Source organism: Brassica napus, chromosome C5, assembly GCF_020379485.1.
Source record: "Brassica napus cultivar Da-Ae chromosome C5, Da-Ae, whole genome shotgun sequence".
NCBI lineage: Eukaryota > Viridiplantae > Streptophyta > Magnoliopsida > Brassicales > Brassicaceae > Brassica > Brassica napus.
Window position 1 is genome coordinate 16,225,666 of NC_063448.1, and position 17,633 is coordinate 16,243,298.

Below are 17,633 nucleotides of genomic sequence, written 5' to 3' on the forward strand. Positions count from 1 at the left end.
ATGGCCTTAGCTGTCGTCACCTCGGCCAGGAAACTGCGACCCTACTTTCAGTCGCACACGATTGAAGTGCTCTCCAACCAACCACTCCGAACGGTTATGCAGAATACCAACCAGTCAGGACGGTTGACTAAATGGGCGATGGAGCTGAGCGAACATGACATCGTGTACAAGAATCTCATAGCAGCAAAGTCACAGGTCCTTGCAGACTTCTTGATCGAGTTAACACCAGAGCTGGAGCAAGACCTCATCCTACCAAGTTTGAACTGGATCCTCCACGTTGACGGTTCATCCACGAGTAAAGGGTCGGGGGCAGGAGTGCAACTGCAATCACCAACAGGAGAACTCATCCGGCAGTCATTCGGTTTTGGTTTTGCGGCGTCAAACAACGAAGCTGAGTACGAGTCCCTCATCGCAGGGCTCCGTCTCGCCAAGGCAGTAAAGGCCAAAAGGATCAGCGCTTACTGCGACTCTCAACTTGTTGTAAGCCAGTACCTCGGCGATTACGACGTCCGCAACGAAAGGATGGACGCCTACCTCAAACTCGTCCAAGACCTCACGCGAGACTTCGAGTTCTTCGAACTCACGAAGGTTCCTCGCGGAGAAAATGTCTGTGCCGACGCCCTCGCTGCTCTAGGAAGCAAGCTACACGATCAAGTCAAGAGGACAATCCCAATCCATAAAATCGAGAAACCGAGCATCGACATGAAGGCGGAACAGACTGCAATCGCAGCAGCGATTAGCGAAGCGATGGACATCGACGAAGCAGAACCTCCTTCGCAGGATGATCAGCCAACAGATTGGCGCAAGGAACTCATCGATTATCTCGCTGAAGGTTTATTGCCCACCGAGAAATGGGACGCGCGGCGACTGAAGCGACGTAGTGCACACTACGTTGTCATGGACGGGGAACTACACCGATGGACCGCGACGAAGGTGCTACTCAAATGTATCTCCGGCGAAGAAACGAGACTAGTCATGGCCGAAACACATGAAGGAGCAGCAGGCAATCACTCGGGCGGACGAGCTCTTGCATTAAAAGTGAAGAATCTCGGATTCTACTGGCCAACCATGAACGCCGACTGCGAGAGATACGTGCGCAAGTGCGACAAATGCCAGCGTCATGCTCCCACCTTACACAGCCCAACGCAGCTCCTTCATACCCTAACTGCTCCATACCCATTCATGCGATGGGGAATGGACATCATCGGTCCAATGCCGGCATCTCGCCAAAAGAAGTTCATCCTGGTCCTCACAGACTACTTCACCAAGTGGGTCGAAGCCGAAGCCTATGCCAGCATCACCGACAAGGAGGTGCAAAACTTCGTCTGGAAGAACATAATCTGCCGACACGGGCTCCCATACGAGATCATCACAGACAACGGTTCACAATTCATCTCGCATCATTTCAAGGGATTCTGCCACAGATGGCGCATTCGACTCAACATGTCGACCCTGAGAAACCCGCAGAGTAACGGCCAAGCTGAGTCGACGAACAAGAAAATCATCGACGGTCTGAAGAAACGACTCGACTTAAAGAAGGGTTGCTGGGCGGATGAACTAGATGGTGTCCTGTGGTCCCACAGAACAACTCCTCGCGGAGCGACGAAGGCTACGCCCTTTTCAATGGCCTACGGCGTCGAGGCAATGGCTCCCGCAGAAGTGAATGTGATGAGTTTGCGCCGATCAAGAATGCCACAAAACGTCGAACTCAATCGTGACATGCTGCTCAACGCACTCGACGACATCGAGGAAAAGCGCGACCAAGCACTACTCCGTATCCAAAATTACCAGCATCAAATCGAGAGCTACTACAACCAAAAGGTTAAGTCGCGTCCCCTCGAAATGGGCAATCTTGTTTTAAGAAAGGTCTTCGAAAATACTAAGGAGTGGAAAGCCGGCAAGCTTGGAGCCAACTGGGAAGGACCATACAAGATAGTCGAAGTCATCAAACCAGGAGTATACCGCCTCGAGACTTCAACAGGCGAAGCAGTACCGAGAGCTTGGAACTCCAAACATCTCCGCCTCTTCCATCCTTAGTCAAAACGAACACTTTACCGAGTAAATGCGCCACTAAGGCCACTTTTACTCGGTCTCCTAAAAAAAAAAAAAAAAAAAAAACCGAGTAAACGCGCCTCAAAAGTCACTTTTACTCGTAATCTAAGAACTGCGAATGGCTTGATTCCCACAAAGGGATACGTAGGCAGCCCAAAAGAAAAAAGGGTCCAGCCGAAAAAAAAAAAAAAATACAAACCTCCTCCCCGAGGAATCGATCTCCGAAGCAGACGATCACTTAAGCGGTGCCGACACGAGCATGCCCCGGCTTCTCGAACAAGCGTATCGGTACTCGCATCCCACGTTGGATATGTCCTGATCCGACACGTATTCACGGGAGTCGACCGTGTTGCGATTTAAACCAACACGACCGAGACAATGACTCCAACTCACCCTGTAATTTACTAAAGTAAAGTTTGACCCACCGAACGCTTGAAAATTACGCTAGGGTCGATTTGGAACCGTCAACGTCGAGGACTTATAACTAAACTCAAACGACGAACGATCGCGAGTCAAAGAAATCGACCGAGACAAAGTCATAACGAGCTTAACAATACAACGATTCGATATCTCGATTATAATTAAACTCAAATGACGAACGATCGCGAGTCAAAGAAATCGACCGAGACAAAGTCATAACGAGCTCAACACTACAACGATTCGATATCTCGAAAAATGTTTATACTAAACAAACAGTCACTTCAAATCTTGAAAAATCATGCATTTGATAGACAAGTACAATAAAAGACAAACAGTTAATACGATTCGAAGAGTTGTAACAGAGGAAAAACAAAGTAGAAGCCTCGAAAGGCAAAAGTCTAAATGGCAACAACATAAGTCCTCCGAGACTCAAAAGAAAACAACAAACAAAGAAAACTAAGCTTCCCGATCACTGTCGCGATCATTAAGGGCGGAAAGCTCCGAAGCCCTGACGCTCGATTCGCGGGCAATCGGAGAGACTTGCACCGCAACATCCTCCGACACCTCGCCAGTGTTTTCCTCGCCGTCCCGACGAGACTCTTCTGGAGGTGGCGAATCGCGACCCTCGACTGAAGTGTCCGAAAGCACGAGGACAGGAACGTTATTTCCATCAACTCGAGCTCCTCGACCAGGCACTCCTTCCTCAAGAACAGTCGAAGGGTTTTCGATAGGAAGCGTCGGTTCCTCGCGCCTTTCTCCGACCGGATGAGTAGACGAGACACGCAGATTCACCGCGGTCTCCGGGTCAATTAAGCCAGCGTTGGAACCATACGGGTCGAGACCCGCCAGAATCCGAGCATCCACGAACTGAGACTCCAACACGAGAGGAGAGAGTCTAAAATCGCTTTCAGGGATATCACCAACCTTCAGCTGCTCAGCCTCTTGTTTGTACTTTCTCTCGTACTCGACGAACATATCAATAGAGGCTTGCGGTATGTCGTTCCCGGCTCCTTTCAAGGCCTCGAGGCACTTCCTAGTCCCAAAGGCTTGGCTGTAAAGTAACCGAGCCTCATCGTAAGGACCCTGACACTCCTCTCGAGAACGAATCTTGGCGAAGCAACGACTAGCCTTGGCGGTCATTTCCGCCTCAACTATCCCCCTTTCTCTCGTCACCTCCAAGATTCTGGAGTCTCTCAGGCGTTTCATCTCTCGCTCGTGCGTGGCAGCGAGCGAAGCCCTCTCGCTCTCGAGGTCAGCATTCTTCTGTTCAAGCTCGCAGATGGTTCTTCGAGACGACTCCAGCGCGGCTTTAAACTCATCGCGTCGAGCAACGGTGCGGGTCATCATCCCGTTGAGCTTCTGCAGATTGGCCCTTGACTCGTTCAGTTGACGAGCAGAAACCTCTTCCTTCTCAGCAAACTCTTTCTTGGCCAGCTCGAGCTCCTCCAAGGCTCCTTTAAGGGCCGTGTCGTATTTATCAATCACGACATTCATCGTGCTATCACCCTGAACACGCGACACAATGGAAATCGTTGGAAGTTAGGAGTCAAGGAATTTAAAAAAGCCGTTTACCAGCAGTTTGGCCCTTGCAGCTTCTTCGTATTCACCCCCGAAGATAAGGTCCTTCACAGCGGGAAGAGGTTTCGCCCTCCCTCTTAGTTGACAGAGAAACTCCCCACATTTCTCTGGAACGTACACTAAGGGAGCCGGTCCCTCATAGTGGAAGTCGACCTTGTCGGGAAAGCTGAATCCGGGTGCCCTCCTTAGGATAGCGGTGCCACGGGAAGAAGTACCGGTCTGGACGGCCCCTCCTCCGACGGGAACTGGAGTTCTCTCGCGAGGAGACGTCAGAACAGGAGACCGCCTCTCATCATCGTCTTCGTCATTTCCCCTCCTTATCAGGAGTGGTGACCCTTCGCTATCTTCCTCAGAATCACCCGAGCGGGCGGCATTAGGAGAAGTCTCGCGTTCCCCTCCTTCACTTACTCCCTCCTCGTCATTCCGTCCCTCCGAGGCTTCTGCCTCAGAACCCCCCCCTCTTCGGGCTGAATTTCTTCTTCTCGAGCATCCTCCTCCTCTTGCTCGATCCGCTCGTCAGCATCTTCCAACTGCTCGCCGGCGGACTTCTTCTTTGTCCTTTTCTTCTTGTTCTTCTTCCGGGGCTCACTGGAAGGAGGGACATCACTCGTCTCCTCAGTACTCCTCTCGGCTCCCGAGCCATCGCCTCTTTTCCTTTTCTTGCCCTTCCCCGCACTTCTGGCATCAGAAGGGAAAACCTCGTTAGAACGGGGAACCGCCGTTGAGGATCCTTCCCCGCTAGTCAGCCCCAGCTGAGCCGCTATTATTGCGCTCAGTTCAGGAAGAGTACCCATCTTCTTCGCCTCGGTAATTTGTTTTTGGATGTCTCTCGGGAAGATGTCCAGTCGCTTAGCGCGAATGGGAAGAACGGTCGGAAGATCGGATCTCCACTCTCCTGAAAACATAAGGCAGAAGGGTCAGGACGCGACAAATAAAACTTGCGACTAAAAGAGCACAGTCTAGAGCTGCGAGAGAACGTAATTCGAGCGATTCGATCTTTAAGCTCACGGATCTTCTCGACGGAGATCTCGGACCAACGATAGATTCGAAGCAGAGCGACGGCGCGAACACTCCTCAAGAAATCTTCGGGATAAACTGGGGAGGTAGGATGGCCAACTGCATACAAAGCAAAAAAAAAAAAGGTTGGTTAGAATCGACAAATCGCTTACGGTTCGCGACAGAATATTCTACCGCAAGAACGGTTCCAAAGAACTCGATAATCATCTTGGGGAGGCTCCTCGAAGGCCGAGCTGTCGGACTTAAGGAAGAAGTAGGAGCGCTGCCAGTTCTTCATCTTATTCGGATGACCGGCACACACATTGCAGTTCGGTCGCATCTTCACCGAGTAAGTACCATCTTTCATGTCGGTTATCGAGGTCATCTCCTCGAACGACCTAACGCTCATCGGCATGTCGATCTGCTCCGCCAAAACCGACAAAGTGACCGCTAGTCGCAGCGAGCCATTCAGCAGCTGACTGATCGCGAGATCTCAACGTCTGGCGTATGCTGTGATCAGTCGCGGGATGGGGAACCAGCAACGAGTGTCTTCCTAAAAATAGGATTTGTACACCGTCTGGTACCCCAAGGAAGGTCACGCCTACGGCACCCGCAGCCCGAAGAACCCTCTTCACGCTTCCAAGAGTCGACTTCGTCTTCTCTACGCCCTCCCAGTCCTGACCGGCCAAGAAGGCAGGACGCAATAAATCGGGATGGAGTTGAGGAAGCTCTTCGAAAATTCCGTCGGGGTAAAAGGTAGTCGGGAAGAACTCGGCCTCAGAATCATCGTCCTCCGAGAGACCAACCTCCGCAGATCGAGCTCTCAGGGTGACCGAGTCAACAGGCATCGCCCCGCTCTGCCCGTCTCTCGAACATTCCATTGCATCCCTCGCAACGACGTCCTGACATCCTTCTCTCGCGAGTCTCGCAGCATCCGCAACCAGAAGTCGCTGAGAGCTAGATAGATTCGCCGTGTCCATCATCGCCGCGCGATGAATCGCCTCCGGATCTCCGACACGACCCCCGTCGGGATTCCTTGTCGGATTCGACGTCGCTGCGACTGCCTTTCCCTTCTGTTGCTTCGATAGCCTCTGACCCGACGACATCGCAGAACGGAACGGTGAAGAATGCTTCGAATGAATCTAACAACGCTTAGAGAGATAAAGGAAAGAGAGAGAAAGTACCTTTGATCGCGGAGAAAAACTTGAAGAAATGAAAGGGGATCTGCGTATTTATAAGGAAAAGAAAGGGGGGGGGAAACTCGAGGCCCCATCATTAGGTCTATTCGGGCCCAAATGGGCCTCGAAATCCGCCCTAAAAACCCATCGGACCCTTGCGACGTTTCGACTTCTCGGTGCATTTAAAAGAGAAAAAAGGGGGGGGGGGAATTCGAGGTGTCGTCATTAAGCCTAAACGGGCCTAAATGGGCCTTGATACTCTCCCAAATGTCCAACGGACCTTCGCGACGAACCCTTCCTGCGACACGATGACCAAAGGAAGAGATAAAAGCCTCTACTGCTTGCTTCCGAGAGAACAACGCTGTGCAACTCATCGACCAACCGCTCTAACCTTCCGACAGGCCTCCTATTCCCTCAAACCTTCAAACCTTAGAATCCATCACGAGCTGGAAAGCACTTCGCTCACTAATGGACTTGGGGGGGGGGGACTTACTGTAGAGGATGGATTTGACCATCCCACAAGGCCCGAGGAATAGGAAGGCCTGGCCCGGATTAGGAAGAGCAACGGCTCGATCGGTCGGCTCGAGAGGCAGGTATCTCGGCTTGACTCTTGAGTACTTTTAGTTGATCATCATCGACTGAAGTACGTTCGGCTCAGCGGCTGCTCGGACGCCTACGGGCTTCTCGGCCCAGCAGAGGAGGCCCACCAAGATGGCGTAAATTAGGTCAAGGACGAGATATTAGGACGTCTATATAAGGGAAAGGAGAGACAACGAGAAAAGGATCCAAAATCACTGACTAACACTTGGCGGCTAGATTAGTGTTTTCACCTTTGCTTCATCTCGCCGTTAGTTGTACTTTTCCGGTAGCTCATCGAGCCACCGGCTTCTTTTCTGTCGCACTCTCTTCTTTTCCCTTGTAACCGACCGAACGTTTTTTCTCCGACCATTAATAAGACGTCTTTGTTTAAACCCACATCTTATTTATTACCGTTTTCCGATCAAACAACTTTTTATTATCCCTTCCCCACTATCTTATTGAATCTTTCTTTTTTTCTTTTTCTTTTTCTCCATTTTTTTTTCTTTTTTTTTTTTAGAGGGGGAAGGTCTCAAACAATACAATCAAGAGCTTTCTTATTTTTCTATTCTAGGTCCCTAGGGCTTTTCTTTCTCATGACAATCTTTTGTTCATCAATCTCAACTTTATCACTTTCCAAACCCAAGATATAAACCTTTAAGGAACAAAGACCCCACTCACCATCCTAGAAGCTAGCTCAAATGATGACCCTATGCTAGCAATAGATGAGAACAAATCCATGTCGCTCCCAATACTCTCAAGATTTTGCACATGACAAACTATCAAAAGAGGCCTCACTCATGCAATTCAATGTTTGGTCTCAAAGAATGGTTAGGGTTGTAGCATTTAGTTGCATCATTTGCTTCTAGACTAAATCCTAAAGATGCAAACGATGCAACTAAATGCTTATTTTTGTGATTTTTGAAATTTTTCAATTTTTGTGGATTTTCTATGCAAATAATTATTCACAATGCAATGCATGAGACTTAATGACAAGTAGACAAAATAAAACACAATGTGAGATAGTAGACTCTCCCCCAAACTTACTTCACACAGTCTCTTGTGTGAGAATAAGCTCAAAGGAGAGATCTACGGGAAATACATAAACATGATAACTAAGTATTTACAAAGGTAGAATGCACTTACTTGAAGTTGCCTGTCATAAGAGAAGGGAAATGAGGAGAGAGGACTTGTTGTCACCTTGGAATTTTCGACATGACCTTTGTGAATTTTTTAGAATTCCCCCAAACTTGTCCCTAAGCTTATTCAAACACACTAAAGCAAGAAAAAGATATATAAAGATATATACAAAGGATACCATGGGACTTCCTCCCAAGTGAGCTTGTTTTAAGTCTCTAGCTTGACTTTCCTTCCAATTGGCTAATGAAGAGGAGGATCTTTCCCACCTTCAGGAGTGATGGTGAGGACTTGAGAGAGAAGCTCTTGAAGCTTGATTGGATCATCTTGGAGCTGTGAAGTGATGATGGCCCTTGCACTTGAGAATGGCTTAGACCTCCCCTTGCATTTGATTTTGTACTCAATGGCCCCATCTTTAAGCTTCATTGGGTGGAGAGTGAGAGTGTGAAGAGTCTTATCAAGAGGTGGAGGCTGAGGTTCTTTCACAATCTTCTTCTTGTCATGAGCAACCTTTGTAGCTCTACTCACCTCCAACTTTTTAGCACTTTCCAAGTGCTCATCACACAGCTCTTTAGAGGACTCTCCAACAAGACTTTCTTTCTCAATACCAACCCCTTCAGCCTTTGTCTTCTCAATGGAGGATGCTCCACAAGTGATTGTTCCACAATACTCAGCATTCATCTTTGGGGATTGTAGTGGATAGGAGACAGCTTTGTTCACATTTAGGAGTGTGACCTTCTTGTTGGCAAAGTTTATGCAAGCTCCCACTGTTGTGAGGAATGGAGTGCCAAGGATCAATGGGACTCTCTTCCCAGTTGCCATCTTCAGAACAGTAAGGTCTATAGGAATGGTGCATGCTCCAATTTTCAAAGAGAAATCCTTGATGAGACCAATAGGAGTTGTAGAAGAGGAATCTCCAAACTGTATGGAAGATGTGTTTGGCTCCATGCTCTCAATCCCTACACTCTTCATCATCTCCATTGAGATCACATTCACACTTGCACCAGAATCAACAAGAGCATCATCAAAAGTGAGCTTACCAAGGTAGCAAGGCAAGGTGAACATCCCTTGAGACTCAAGCTTAGGGAGGGACTTTGGAGGGAATGGTGGATCAATCTTCGGAATGGAGATGTCCAAAATCTCGGCACTTCACTTTGGTGGTCTAGAATGTCGTTGATGAGCATCATCTGGACATGAGCTTCACGCATACCCGAGATTTCTGGAAGCCTGATCCCAACATCACTAAGATCTTTCCTGAACTTGGAGAGCACCTTCTTCTGAGCTTTGGTGAGAACTCTTTGGGGGAAAGGGAGATGATCATAGGGTGATAGCACAACATTAGTTGCTTCCTCTAGCTCAACATTTTTCAGCTTGTAGTCAGCCTTGGGCTCAGCTCTTTGCAGATTTGTTGCTTCAACCTTTGTGGCAGCATCTTTCACAATTTGTGCTTCAGCTGTGGCTACAACAAATCTCTCAACTTCCCCAAACTCAGTTCCACATACTAATCTTTCAATCTCATCCTCCTCTTTCTCATGATCACTCAGCTCAATCTTTGGAGAAGTAGTGGAGAAGACAGCATTGCAAGATCCTTGAGGTTCTTTTCTAGTTTTCCTGGTAAAGATCCCATTGGCTGCTTGGAGTATGAAGGCATAGAAGCAACTTGACTCTCCAAAGCCTTGAGATGAGAGGCAAGTTGCATGTACTTGTTGTTGAGGTCAGCATAGTTCCCATCAATCTTTGCATGGATGTTCTTGAACTCATAAATCATGGTCTTCTCATTTCTGGCCTGAAATTCCAAGAGTTACTTGAACATAGAATCCACACTTGAATCTGGAGCTTGAGCTTGAGAAGAACTTCCTTGAGTCTGAGGAGATTGGTTGGCTTGAGGATAGTTCTGCTTGGCTTAGTAACCTCCTTGTTGATTGTTGTAGTAAGGTCTTTGCTGAGAGTTGTTTTGGTACTGAAAATTGGGTTCCTTCCTGTACCAAGAACCATTGTTGTTGATGAAGCATACCTCTTCCTGACCTTCCAAACCATCAACCTCATTGACCTTGGGAGGAAGCTCTTGAATAGGACCACCCACAAAGTTCATCTGCTCCTGTTTAGCTTGGTTGGAAAGAAGCAAATCCATCTTCTCTTGCAAGGACTTGATCTCTTTCTTTGTCTGCTGATCATCACTTCTGTTGATCCTATCATGCTCCTCACTGTAGACTGAGTCACTCTTGGCCATGTTCTCTACCAGTTCCTCTGCCTTTTCCTCAGTTCTTCCCAAAAAGAAACCATTGCTGGCAGTATCAAGCCTGTTTCGGCATTGTGGTAGAGCTCCTCTATAGAAGGTGCTAAGCAAACTCTCCTTGCTGAAACCATGATGAGGGCATTGAGACCAATAGCCCTTGAACCTCTCCCATGCTTCACTGAAGCTCTCTAGACCTTTCTATTGAAACCCGGAGATTTCGTTCCTGATCTTAGCTGTCCTTGAAGTAGAGAAGAACTTGTCTAGGAAAGCTCTCTTGCACTCATCCCAAGTAGTGACAGTGTCACTTAGAAGAGTATTCTCCCAGTGGTGTGCTTTGTCTCCCAAAGAGAAAGGGAACAACTTCAACTTGAAAGCATCTTCAGAAACACCATTTGTCTTGGACAAGCCACAATACTTATCAAACTTGTACAAGTGATCAAAAGGGTCTTCAGCAGCAAGACCATGATACTTGTTGTTCTCTATGGTGTTGAGCAGTCCTGACTTGATCTCAAAGTTGTTGTTCTCCACAGCTGGAGCTCTGATTCCCAACCTATGACCATTAATGTGAGGTTGATCATAGGCTCCAATGGCACGAGCTTGACGCTGTGGATGTTGTGGCTGGCGCTGTGGTCTTAAAGGATCAGCTCTTGGATTAATGCCTCCGTGGGCATCACCATCTTGAGGCAGATTCTCCATATCAAACCCCAACCTTTGCAAGTGAGCCTGTTGCTCTACTTCTCTTCTCTGTCTTGCTATCTCCCTCTCAAGTGCTCTAATGTCTTCAACTCTTAGAACTAGGTTTGTTGGACCTCTGCTCCTTGTGTTCATACACCTGAAATGCAAAGGGAGAAGAACAAAGAGAAGCAATAACACAATTAAATAAAAATTGACTTAGTCTCAAGCAAATGACTAAATCCCAATGTTACAATCAACTTAGAATTGGGCAACGGCGCCAATTTGATGCAAGACTTTTCAAGGGTCTAAGATCAAATCAATGTAGTATAAAAGATTGTCGAACCAATCCTAAGTGATTCTAAAGCAAAGGGAATGCAAGTTCATGCTTAAGCTAAGTGCGATCCGGTTTTAAGATGGTATGAACTAAGAACTAATAAGCTTATGCAATAAAGTAATGATCTTTCTTTCTCAATTTGAAGCAAGAGGACTCATGGGGCTAGGCATTTGATCTTGAGTGATGTAGATCCAATCTAAGGGTGGCAAGGTATCAATCAAACACTTTCCTTATGCCTAGACACTAAGCTAAACAAGCTCTATCTCTAGATGAATGTTCTTTTGGTAAAACAACTCAAGCATCTAATCTCTTAGGTTGAATGTTACTAAAACAAACATGGAGAACAAGTCTAATAGCAATCTTAACTCCTTTAGCAACTAATCTCTTAGGTAAAGCAAGCTAAAAGCATTGAAGAGTTGGTTCAGGCATTTCATCATACACCTTGTGGGCATGAAATGCCTAGAGATCTATTTTAGTATGAACATGACTAAAATAGCATTGAGAACCCTCAACAAGCAAGGAAACAAGTAAATCTAACACTAAACACCCTAGATCTTCTCTAATCACCCTTAATCACCATAGCCCATGAATCCAAGATTAGTCTACTCACTAATAGACATGAATAACCCCAAAACCTTGGATGATTCAAGGTTAAACATGATTAGAGAGCAAGATAATCAAGCAAAGATAAGAACTTATGATCAAGATTAGATTTTTCAACTCAAAGTTCTTTTGTGATTAGATAGAAAATAAGATAATCTCCCCCAACTTTGGGATTACAAGAGTATTTATATGTCCTTGGAAAACCTAATGGTTTCCTTTAGAAAGTCTAAAATGCCCTTTAAAAATATTAAAATTCGACTAAGGTAAAATATCGACTCGGGTAAGATCTTTGGGGCTCAACCAGCGTAAGCTTCCCCGCGTCAAGCCATCGCCACGCCTTCAGTTCATGCGAGCGGGTACATGACCCCGCGTGCCCTTCTCTCCGCGTCAATCGTCATCGCGCGGGTAAGGGAATCCCGCGAGCCTCAAGCCGCTCCCGAGCTCGTGACAAAACGAGCGACCTTACCAACCCGCTACAATGGACCCGCTTCGACTCGAGCTTGACTTCTTCTTCTTCGTCTTCCTCGAGCTTCACCATATCCACGACATCGCCACTGCGTCACCGCCTGTGAGTCTGAGCCTCTCTCCGACGCTTTGCTCCACCACGAATCTCCGGATTCTAAGCCATGACGTCACCGGACCAAGCACGGCGAGCTCCTCCACCGCCGCAGCCATCGTCGTCCATTCCAAGCTTCCGGTGTCGTGAGTACATCTCCAAGCCGCAGCCATCGTCGTCCAGCTCCGGAGTCGAGGAAGAGAAAGCTCACAGTCTCTCCAATGGTGAATTTTGGCTAAATTGCACATATGGTCCTTCTTCTTTTTGATATTTACGAATTGACCCCAAAACTTTTGAATTTGCAGAAAGGTCCACCCGAATCAGCTTCAAAACTTCCAATTGTGCATCTTAGACCCTGTCAAATGCAATTATGTATGCAACTACAATTTAACACCTAAATGCAACCTAAAATGATCATAATAAGCTAAAGGATGAATCTAAAACTTATGAAAATCATGAGATATCAACTCCCCCACACTAGTCCTTTACTTGTCCACAAGTAAACTTCAAAAACAATCAAGAGGGAGATATTTAAAATTGGGAGTTTATAACCAAAAGAAACACTTTCTAGCCTTCAACCTAACATCATAAGAAAACATAGCAAATAGCATTAGCAACTCCCTTATTATACTCTAGCTTCTCTAGGCCTATCTATACTCTTATTCCTCTACTCAAGTTGCAATACTCATCAACTAACAAGTTCTTTCAACCAGCTCTCACATTGATTCACACACACACACAAGGTGAATTCTCACAAATGGGCACATGATCTCAATCATTTGGCTAGGTAAACAATGGTCTAATATGAATGAAAAGAAGGATTCAAATGTTGTCATTTCAAGGTGGTTATCACTCAAGAACAAGGAGCTTGATCATTATGCAAAATTTATCTAAGATTAGAAGCAACTCATGCATACATAGATTCATTCTCATCATTCTACCCCATTCCTAAGTGATTACAAATTCTACACCCATTTCATTCATCCCATAACCCAAAATGAAAAACACTCACATCACTCACCCAATGAACAACATTCTTTTCTTAAGACTCAACCACTAAGGACCTCTTATTCACTTTTCACATGTCTAAGCTCTAACACTTTTTATTATCCCTTCCCCACAATCTTATTGAATCTTTCTTTTTTTCTTTTTCTTTTTCTCCATTTTTTTTTTCTTTTTTTTTTAGAGGGGGAAGGTCTCAAACAATACAATCAAGAGCTTTCTTATTTTTCTATTCTAGGTCCCTAGGGCTTTTCTTTCTCATGACAATCTTTTGTTCATCAATCTCAACTTTATCACTTCCCAAACCCAAGATATAAACCTTTAAGGAACAAAGACCCCACTCACCATCCTAGAAGCTAGCTCAAATGATGACCCTATGCTAGCAATAGATGAGAACAAATCCATGTCGCTCCCAATACTCTCAAGATTTTGCACATGACAAACTATCAAAAGAGGCCTCACTCATGCAATTCAATGTTTGGTCTCAAAGAATGGTTTAGGTTGTAGGGTATGGAGTGCCATTTGGGTTAACAAAGATTGGCATAATGGAATAAGATAACCCAAATGTGTATGAGATCCATGATCAAGTATGCAAGTGCCCATATGCAAGAGAGATTAAGTTCATTCAAGCCAAGTTAAGATTGGAGCTGATCTTAAGAACAATGCCAACATCAAGCAAGCAAACAAGTTTCAAGAATAGTTTTCAAGGCTCGAAGCTTACAAGTTTTTTTCAAAAGATGCTTAAGCTACTTGATATGTTTAGCTAGGATGTCAAATTGAGTTCTAGACATGTGTTCTTTACAAGGTTTCTCCCAATGCATGAATGCAATCTAAATGCTTCTAGACTCAAACCTAAAGATGCAAATGATGCAACTAAATACTTATTTTTGTGATTTTCAAAATTTTTCAATTTTTGTGGATTTTCTATGCAAATAATTATTCACAATGCAATGCATGAGACTTAATGACAAGTAGACAAAACAAAACACAATGTGAGATAGTAGACTCTCCCCCAAACTTACTTCACACAGTCTCTTGTGTGAGAATAAGCTCAAAGGAGAGATCTACGGGAAATAAATAAACATGATAACTAAGTATTTACAAAGGTAGAATGCACTTACTTGAAGTTGCCTGTCATAAGAGAAGGGAAATGAGGAGGGAGGACTTGTTGTCACCTAGGAATTTTCGACATGACCTTTGGGAATTTTTTAGAATTCCCCCAAACTTGTCCCTAAGCTTATTCAAACACACTAAAGCAAGAAAAAGATATATAAAGATATATACAAAGGATACCATGGGACTTCCTCCCAAGTGAGCTTGTTTTAAGTCTCTAGCTTGACTTTCCTTCCAATTGGCTAATGAAGAGGAGGATCTTTCCCACCTTCAAGAGTGATGGTGAGGACTTGAGAGAGAAGCTCTTGAAGCTTGATTGGATCATCTTGGAGCTGTGAAGTGATGATGGCCCTTGCACTTGAGAATGACTTAGACCTCCCCTTCCATTTGATTTTGTACTCAATGGCCCCATCTTTAAGCTTCATTGGGTGGACAGTGAGAGTGTGAAGAGTCTTATCAAGAGGTGGAGGCTGAGGTTCTTTCACAATCTTCTTCTTGTCATGAGCAACCTTTGTAGCTCTACTCACCTCCAACTTTTTAGCACTTTCCAAGTGCTCATCACACAGCTCTTTAGAGGAATCTCCAACAAGACTTTCTTTCTCAATACCAACCCCTTCAGCCTTTGTCTTCTCAATGGAGGATGCTCCACAAGTGATTGTTCCACAATACTCAGCATTCATCTTTGGGGATTGTAGTGGATAGGAGACAGCTTTGTTCACATTTAGGAGTGTGACCTTCTTGTTGGCCAAGTCTATGCAAGCTCCCACTGTTGTGAGGAATGGAGTGCCAAGGATCAATGAGACTCTCTTCTCAGTTGCCATCTTCAGAACAGTAAGGTCTATAGGAATGGTGCATGCTCCAATTTTCAAAGGGAAATCCTTGATGATACCAATAGGAGTTGTAGAAGAGGAATCTCCAAACTGTATGGAAGATGTGTTTGGCTCCATGCTCTCAATCCCTAGACTCTTCATCATCTCCATTGAGATCACATTCACACTTGCATCAGAATCAACAAGAGCATCATCAAAAGTGAGCTTACCAAGGTAGCAAGGCAAGGTGAATATCCCTTGAGACTCAAGCTTAGGGAGGGACTTTGGAGGGAATGGTGGATCAATCTTCGGAATGGAGATGTCCAAAAGCTCGGCCACTTCAGTTTGGTGGTCTAAAATGTCGTTGATGAGCATCATCTGGACATGAGCTTCACACATACCTGAGATTTCTGGAAGCCTGACCCCAACATCACTAAGATCTTTCCTGAACTTGGAGAGCACCTTCTTCTGAGCTTTGGTGAGAACTCTTTGGGGGAAAGCGAGATGATCATAAGGTGATAGCACAACATTAGTTGCTTCCTCTAGTTCAACATTTTTCAGCTTGTAGTCAGCCTTGGGCTCAGCTCTTTGCAGATTCGTTGCTTCAACCTTTGTGGCAGCATCTTTCACAATTTGTGCTTCAGCTGTGGCTACAACAAATCTCTCAACTTCCCCAAACTCAGTTCCACATACTAATCTTTCAACCTCATCCTCCTCTTTCTCATGATCACTCAGCTCAATCTTTGGAGAAGTAGTGGAGAAGACAGCATTGCAAGACTCCTTGAGGTTATTTTCTAGTTTTCCTGGTAAAGACCCCATTGGCTGCTTGGAGGATGAAGGCATAGAAGCAACTTGACTCTCCAAAGCCTTGAGATGAGAGGCAAGTTGCATGTACTTGTTGTTGAGGTCAGCATAGTTCCCATCAATCTTTGCATGGATGTTCTTGAACTTATAAATCATGGTCTTCTCATTTCTGGCATGAAATTCCAAGAGTTGCTTGAACATAGAATCCACACTTGAATCTGGATCTTGAGCTTGAGAAGAACTTCCTTGAGTCTGAGGAGATTGGTTGGCTTGAGGATAGTTCTGCTTGGCTTGGTAACCTCCTTGTTGATTGTTGTAGTAAGGTCTTTGCTGAGAGTTGTTTTGGTACTGAAAATTGGGTTCCTTCCTGTACCAAGAACCATTGTTGTTGATGAAGCATACCTCTTCTTGACCTTCCAAACAATCAACCTCATTGACCTTGGGAGGAAGCTCTTGAATAGGACCACCCACAAAGTTCATCTGCTCCTGTTTAGCTTGGTTGGAAAGAAGCAAATCCATCTTCTCTTGCAAGGACTTGATCTCTTTCTTTGTCTGCTGATCATCACTTCTGTTGATCCTATCATGCTCCTCACTGTAGACTGAGTCACTCTTGGCCATGTTCTCTACCAGTTCCTCTGCCTCTTCCTCAGTTCTTCCCAAAAAGAAACCATTGCTGGCAGTATCAAGCCTGTTTCGGCATTGTGGTAGAGCTCCTCTATAGAAGGTGCTAAGCAAACTCTCCTTGCTGAAACCATGATGAGGGCATTGAGACCGCCCTTGAACCTCTCCCATGCTTCACTGAAGCTCTCTAGACCTTTCTGTTGAAACCCAGAGATTTCATTCCTGATCTTAGCTGTCCTTGAAGTAGAGAAGAACTTGTCTAGGAAAGCTCTCTTGCACTCATCCCAAGTAGTTGATAATAGGTTTTTCTGCCTATTGCAAATGTTGTAGTATAGTGGGGTGAATGTCGAACCAGTCCTAGTGATGTGAATCAGTGAGAATACAAGTCATTTCTTAAGCTAAGTAGATTCAATAGTGGTGAGTGTGTGACAACTAACAATAGCAAACAGAGCAATACAACAAGGTTTTAATCAATTTAAACAAGTGAATCCATGGGTATTGGGAATTGACTTCAAGTAACTAAGATCCAATCTAGGTGACAAGCTTTCAATCAAAGTAATCTCTTAAGTCTAAACACAATTTTAGACAAGTCCTATGTCTAGGTAAATGTCCATTTGCTTAGAAATCATTAAACATCAAATGTCTTTGGCTTAATTCAATCAAGCAATCTTTAAGTTCAAGTTTAATAACTATCTAGCAATTTTAACATCAAGTGTCCTTGGCTAATCTCACTAGAGCTTAGTTGAGTTGATTCAAACACTTCATCTAATCATGTCTGATGAGAAGTGTTTAGAAATCAGGTTTAGAGTGATCAAGACTAAACAAGCATTAAAAATACTCAACAAGCAAGTTCATACAAGGATCTAATACAATAACACCATAGATCTTCACTAAGTTACTCTAATCTCCCTAACCCATGAATTCTTAAGGAAACTACTCACTA

At 45.1% G+C, this 17,633-nt stretch overlaps 2 protein-coding genes and 2 non-coding genes across 4 annotated transcripts; 3 read left to right on the forward strand and 1 right to left on the reverse strand.

The window, feature by feature from the left end:
* On the forward strand, positions 1-1,883 carry LOC125587118. Its single transcript, XM_048757263.1, has 3 exons — positions 1-543; positions 589-1,821; positions 1,863-1,883. Exons 1-3 carry the CDS (start codon positions 1-3, stop codon positions 1,881-1,883), a joined length of 1,797 nt encoding a protein of 598 aa, XP_048613220.1.
* Positions 1,884-2,928: 1,045 nt separating this feature from the next.
* LOC106398767 (meiosis-specific protein ASY2-like) lies at positions 2,929-5,431 on the reverse strand. The gene is made up of 5 exons (XM_048757264.1): positions 5,242-5,431; positions 5,059-5,166; positions 4,459-4,945; positions 4,045-4,366; positions 2,929-3,978 (listed from the first exon to the last, which is right to left on the reverse strand). The coding sequence occupies exons 1-5, from the start codon at positions 5,429-5,431 to the stop codon at positions 2,929-2,931; spliced, it is 2,157 nt and encodes a 718-aa protein (XP_048613221.1).
* Positions 5,432-10,297: 4,866 nt separating this feature from the next.
* On the forward strand, positions 10,298-10,404 carry LOC125588234. The gene has a single exon (XR_007324623.1). It is a non-coding gene; the product is annotated as a small nucleolar RNA R71 (small nucleolar RNA).
* A 6,413-nt stretch (positions 10,405-16,817) lies between these two features.
* LOC125588241 lies at positions 16,818-16,920 on the forward strand. Its single transcript, XR_007324629.1, has one exon. It is a non-coding gene; the product is annotated as a small nucleolar RNA R71 (small nucleolar RNA).
* Positions 16,921-17,633: the final 713 nt, after the last annotated feature.

Excerpts from the sequence above, each read along its gene's own strand:
- LOC106398767 (XM_048757264.1), bottom strand. The coding sequence starts at position 5,431 with ATGACCTCGATAACCGACATGAAAGATGGTACTTACTCGGTGAAGATG. Across the intron at positions 4,946-5,058 it reads GATCTCCGTCGAGAAGATCC|GAGAGTGGAGATCCGATCTT; the intron begins GTGAGCTTAAAG and ends TTATGTTTTCAG. Across the intron at positions 3,979-4,044 it reads CTGCAAGGGCCAAACTGCTG|GGTGATAGCACGATGAATGT; the intron begins GTAAACGGCTTT and ends TCGCGTGTTCAG.
- LOC125587118 (XM_048757263.1), top strand. The coding sequence starts at position 1 with ATGGCCTTAGCTGTCGTCACCTCGGCCAGGAAACTGCGACCCTACTTT. Across the intron at positions 544-588 it reads TGGACGCCTACCTCAAACTC|GTTCCTCGCGGAGAAAATGT; the intron begins GTCCAAGACCTC and ends GAACTCACGAAG. Across the intron at positions 1,822-1,862 it reads AGAGCTACTACAACCAAAAG|AAAGGTCTTCGAAAATACTA; the intron begins GTTAAGTCGCGT and ends TCTTGTTTTAAG.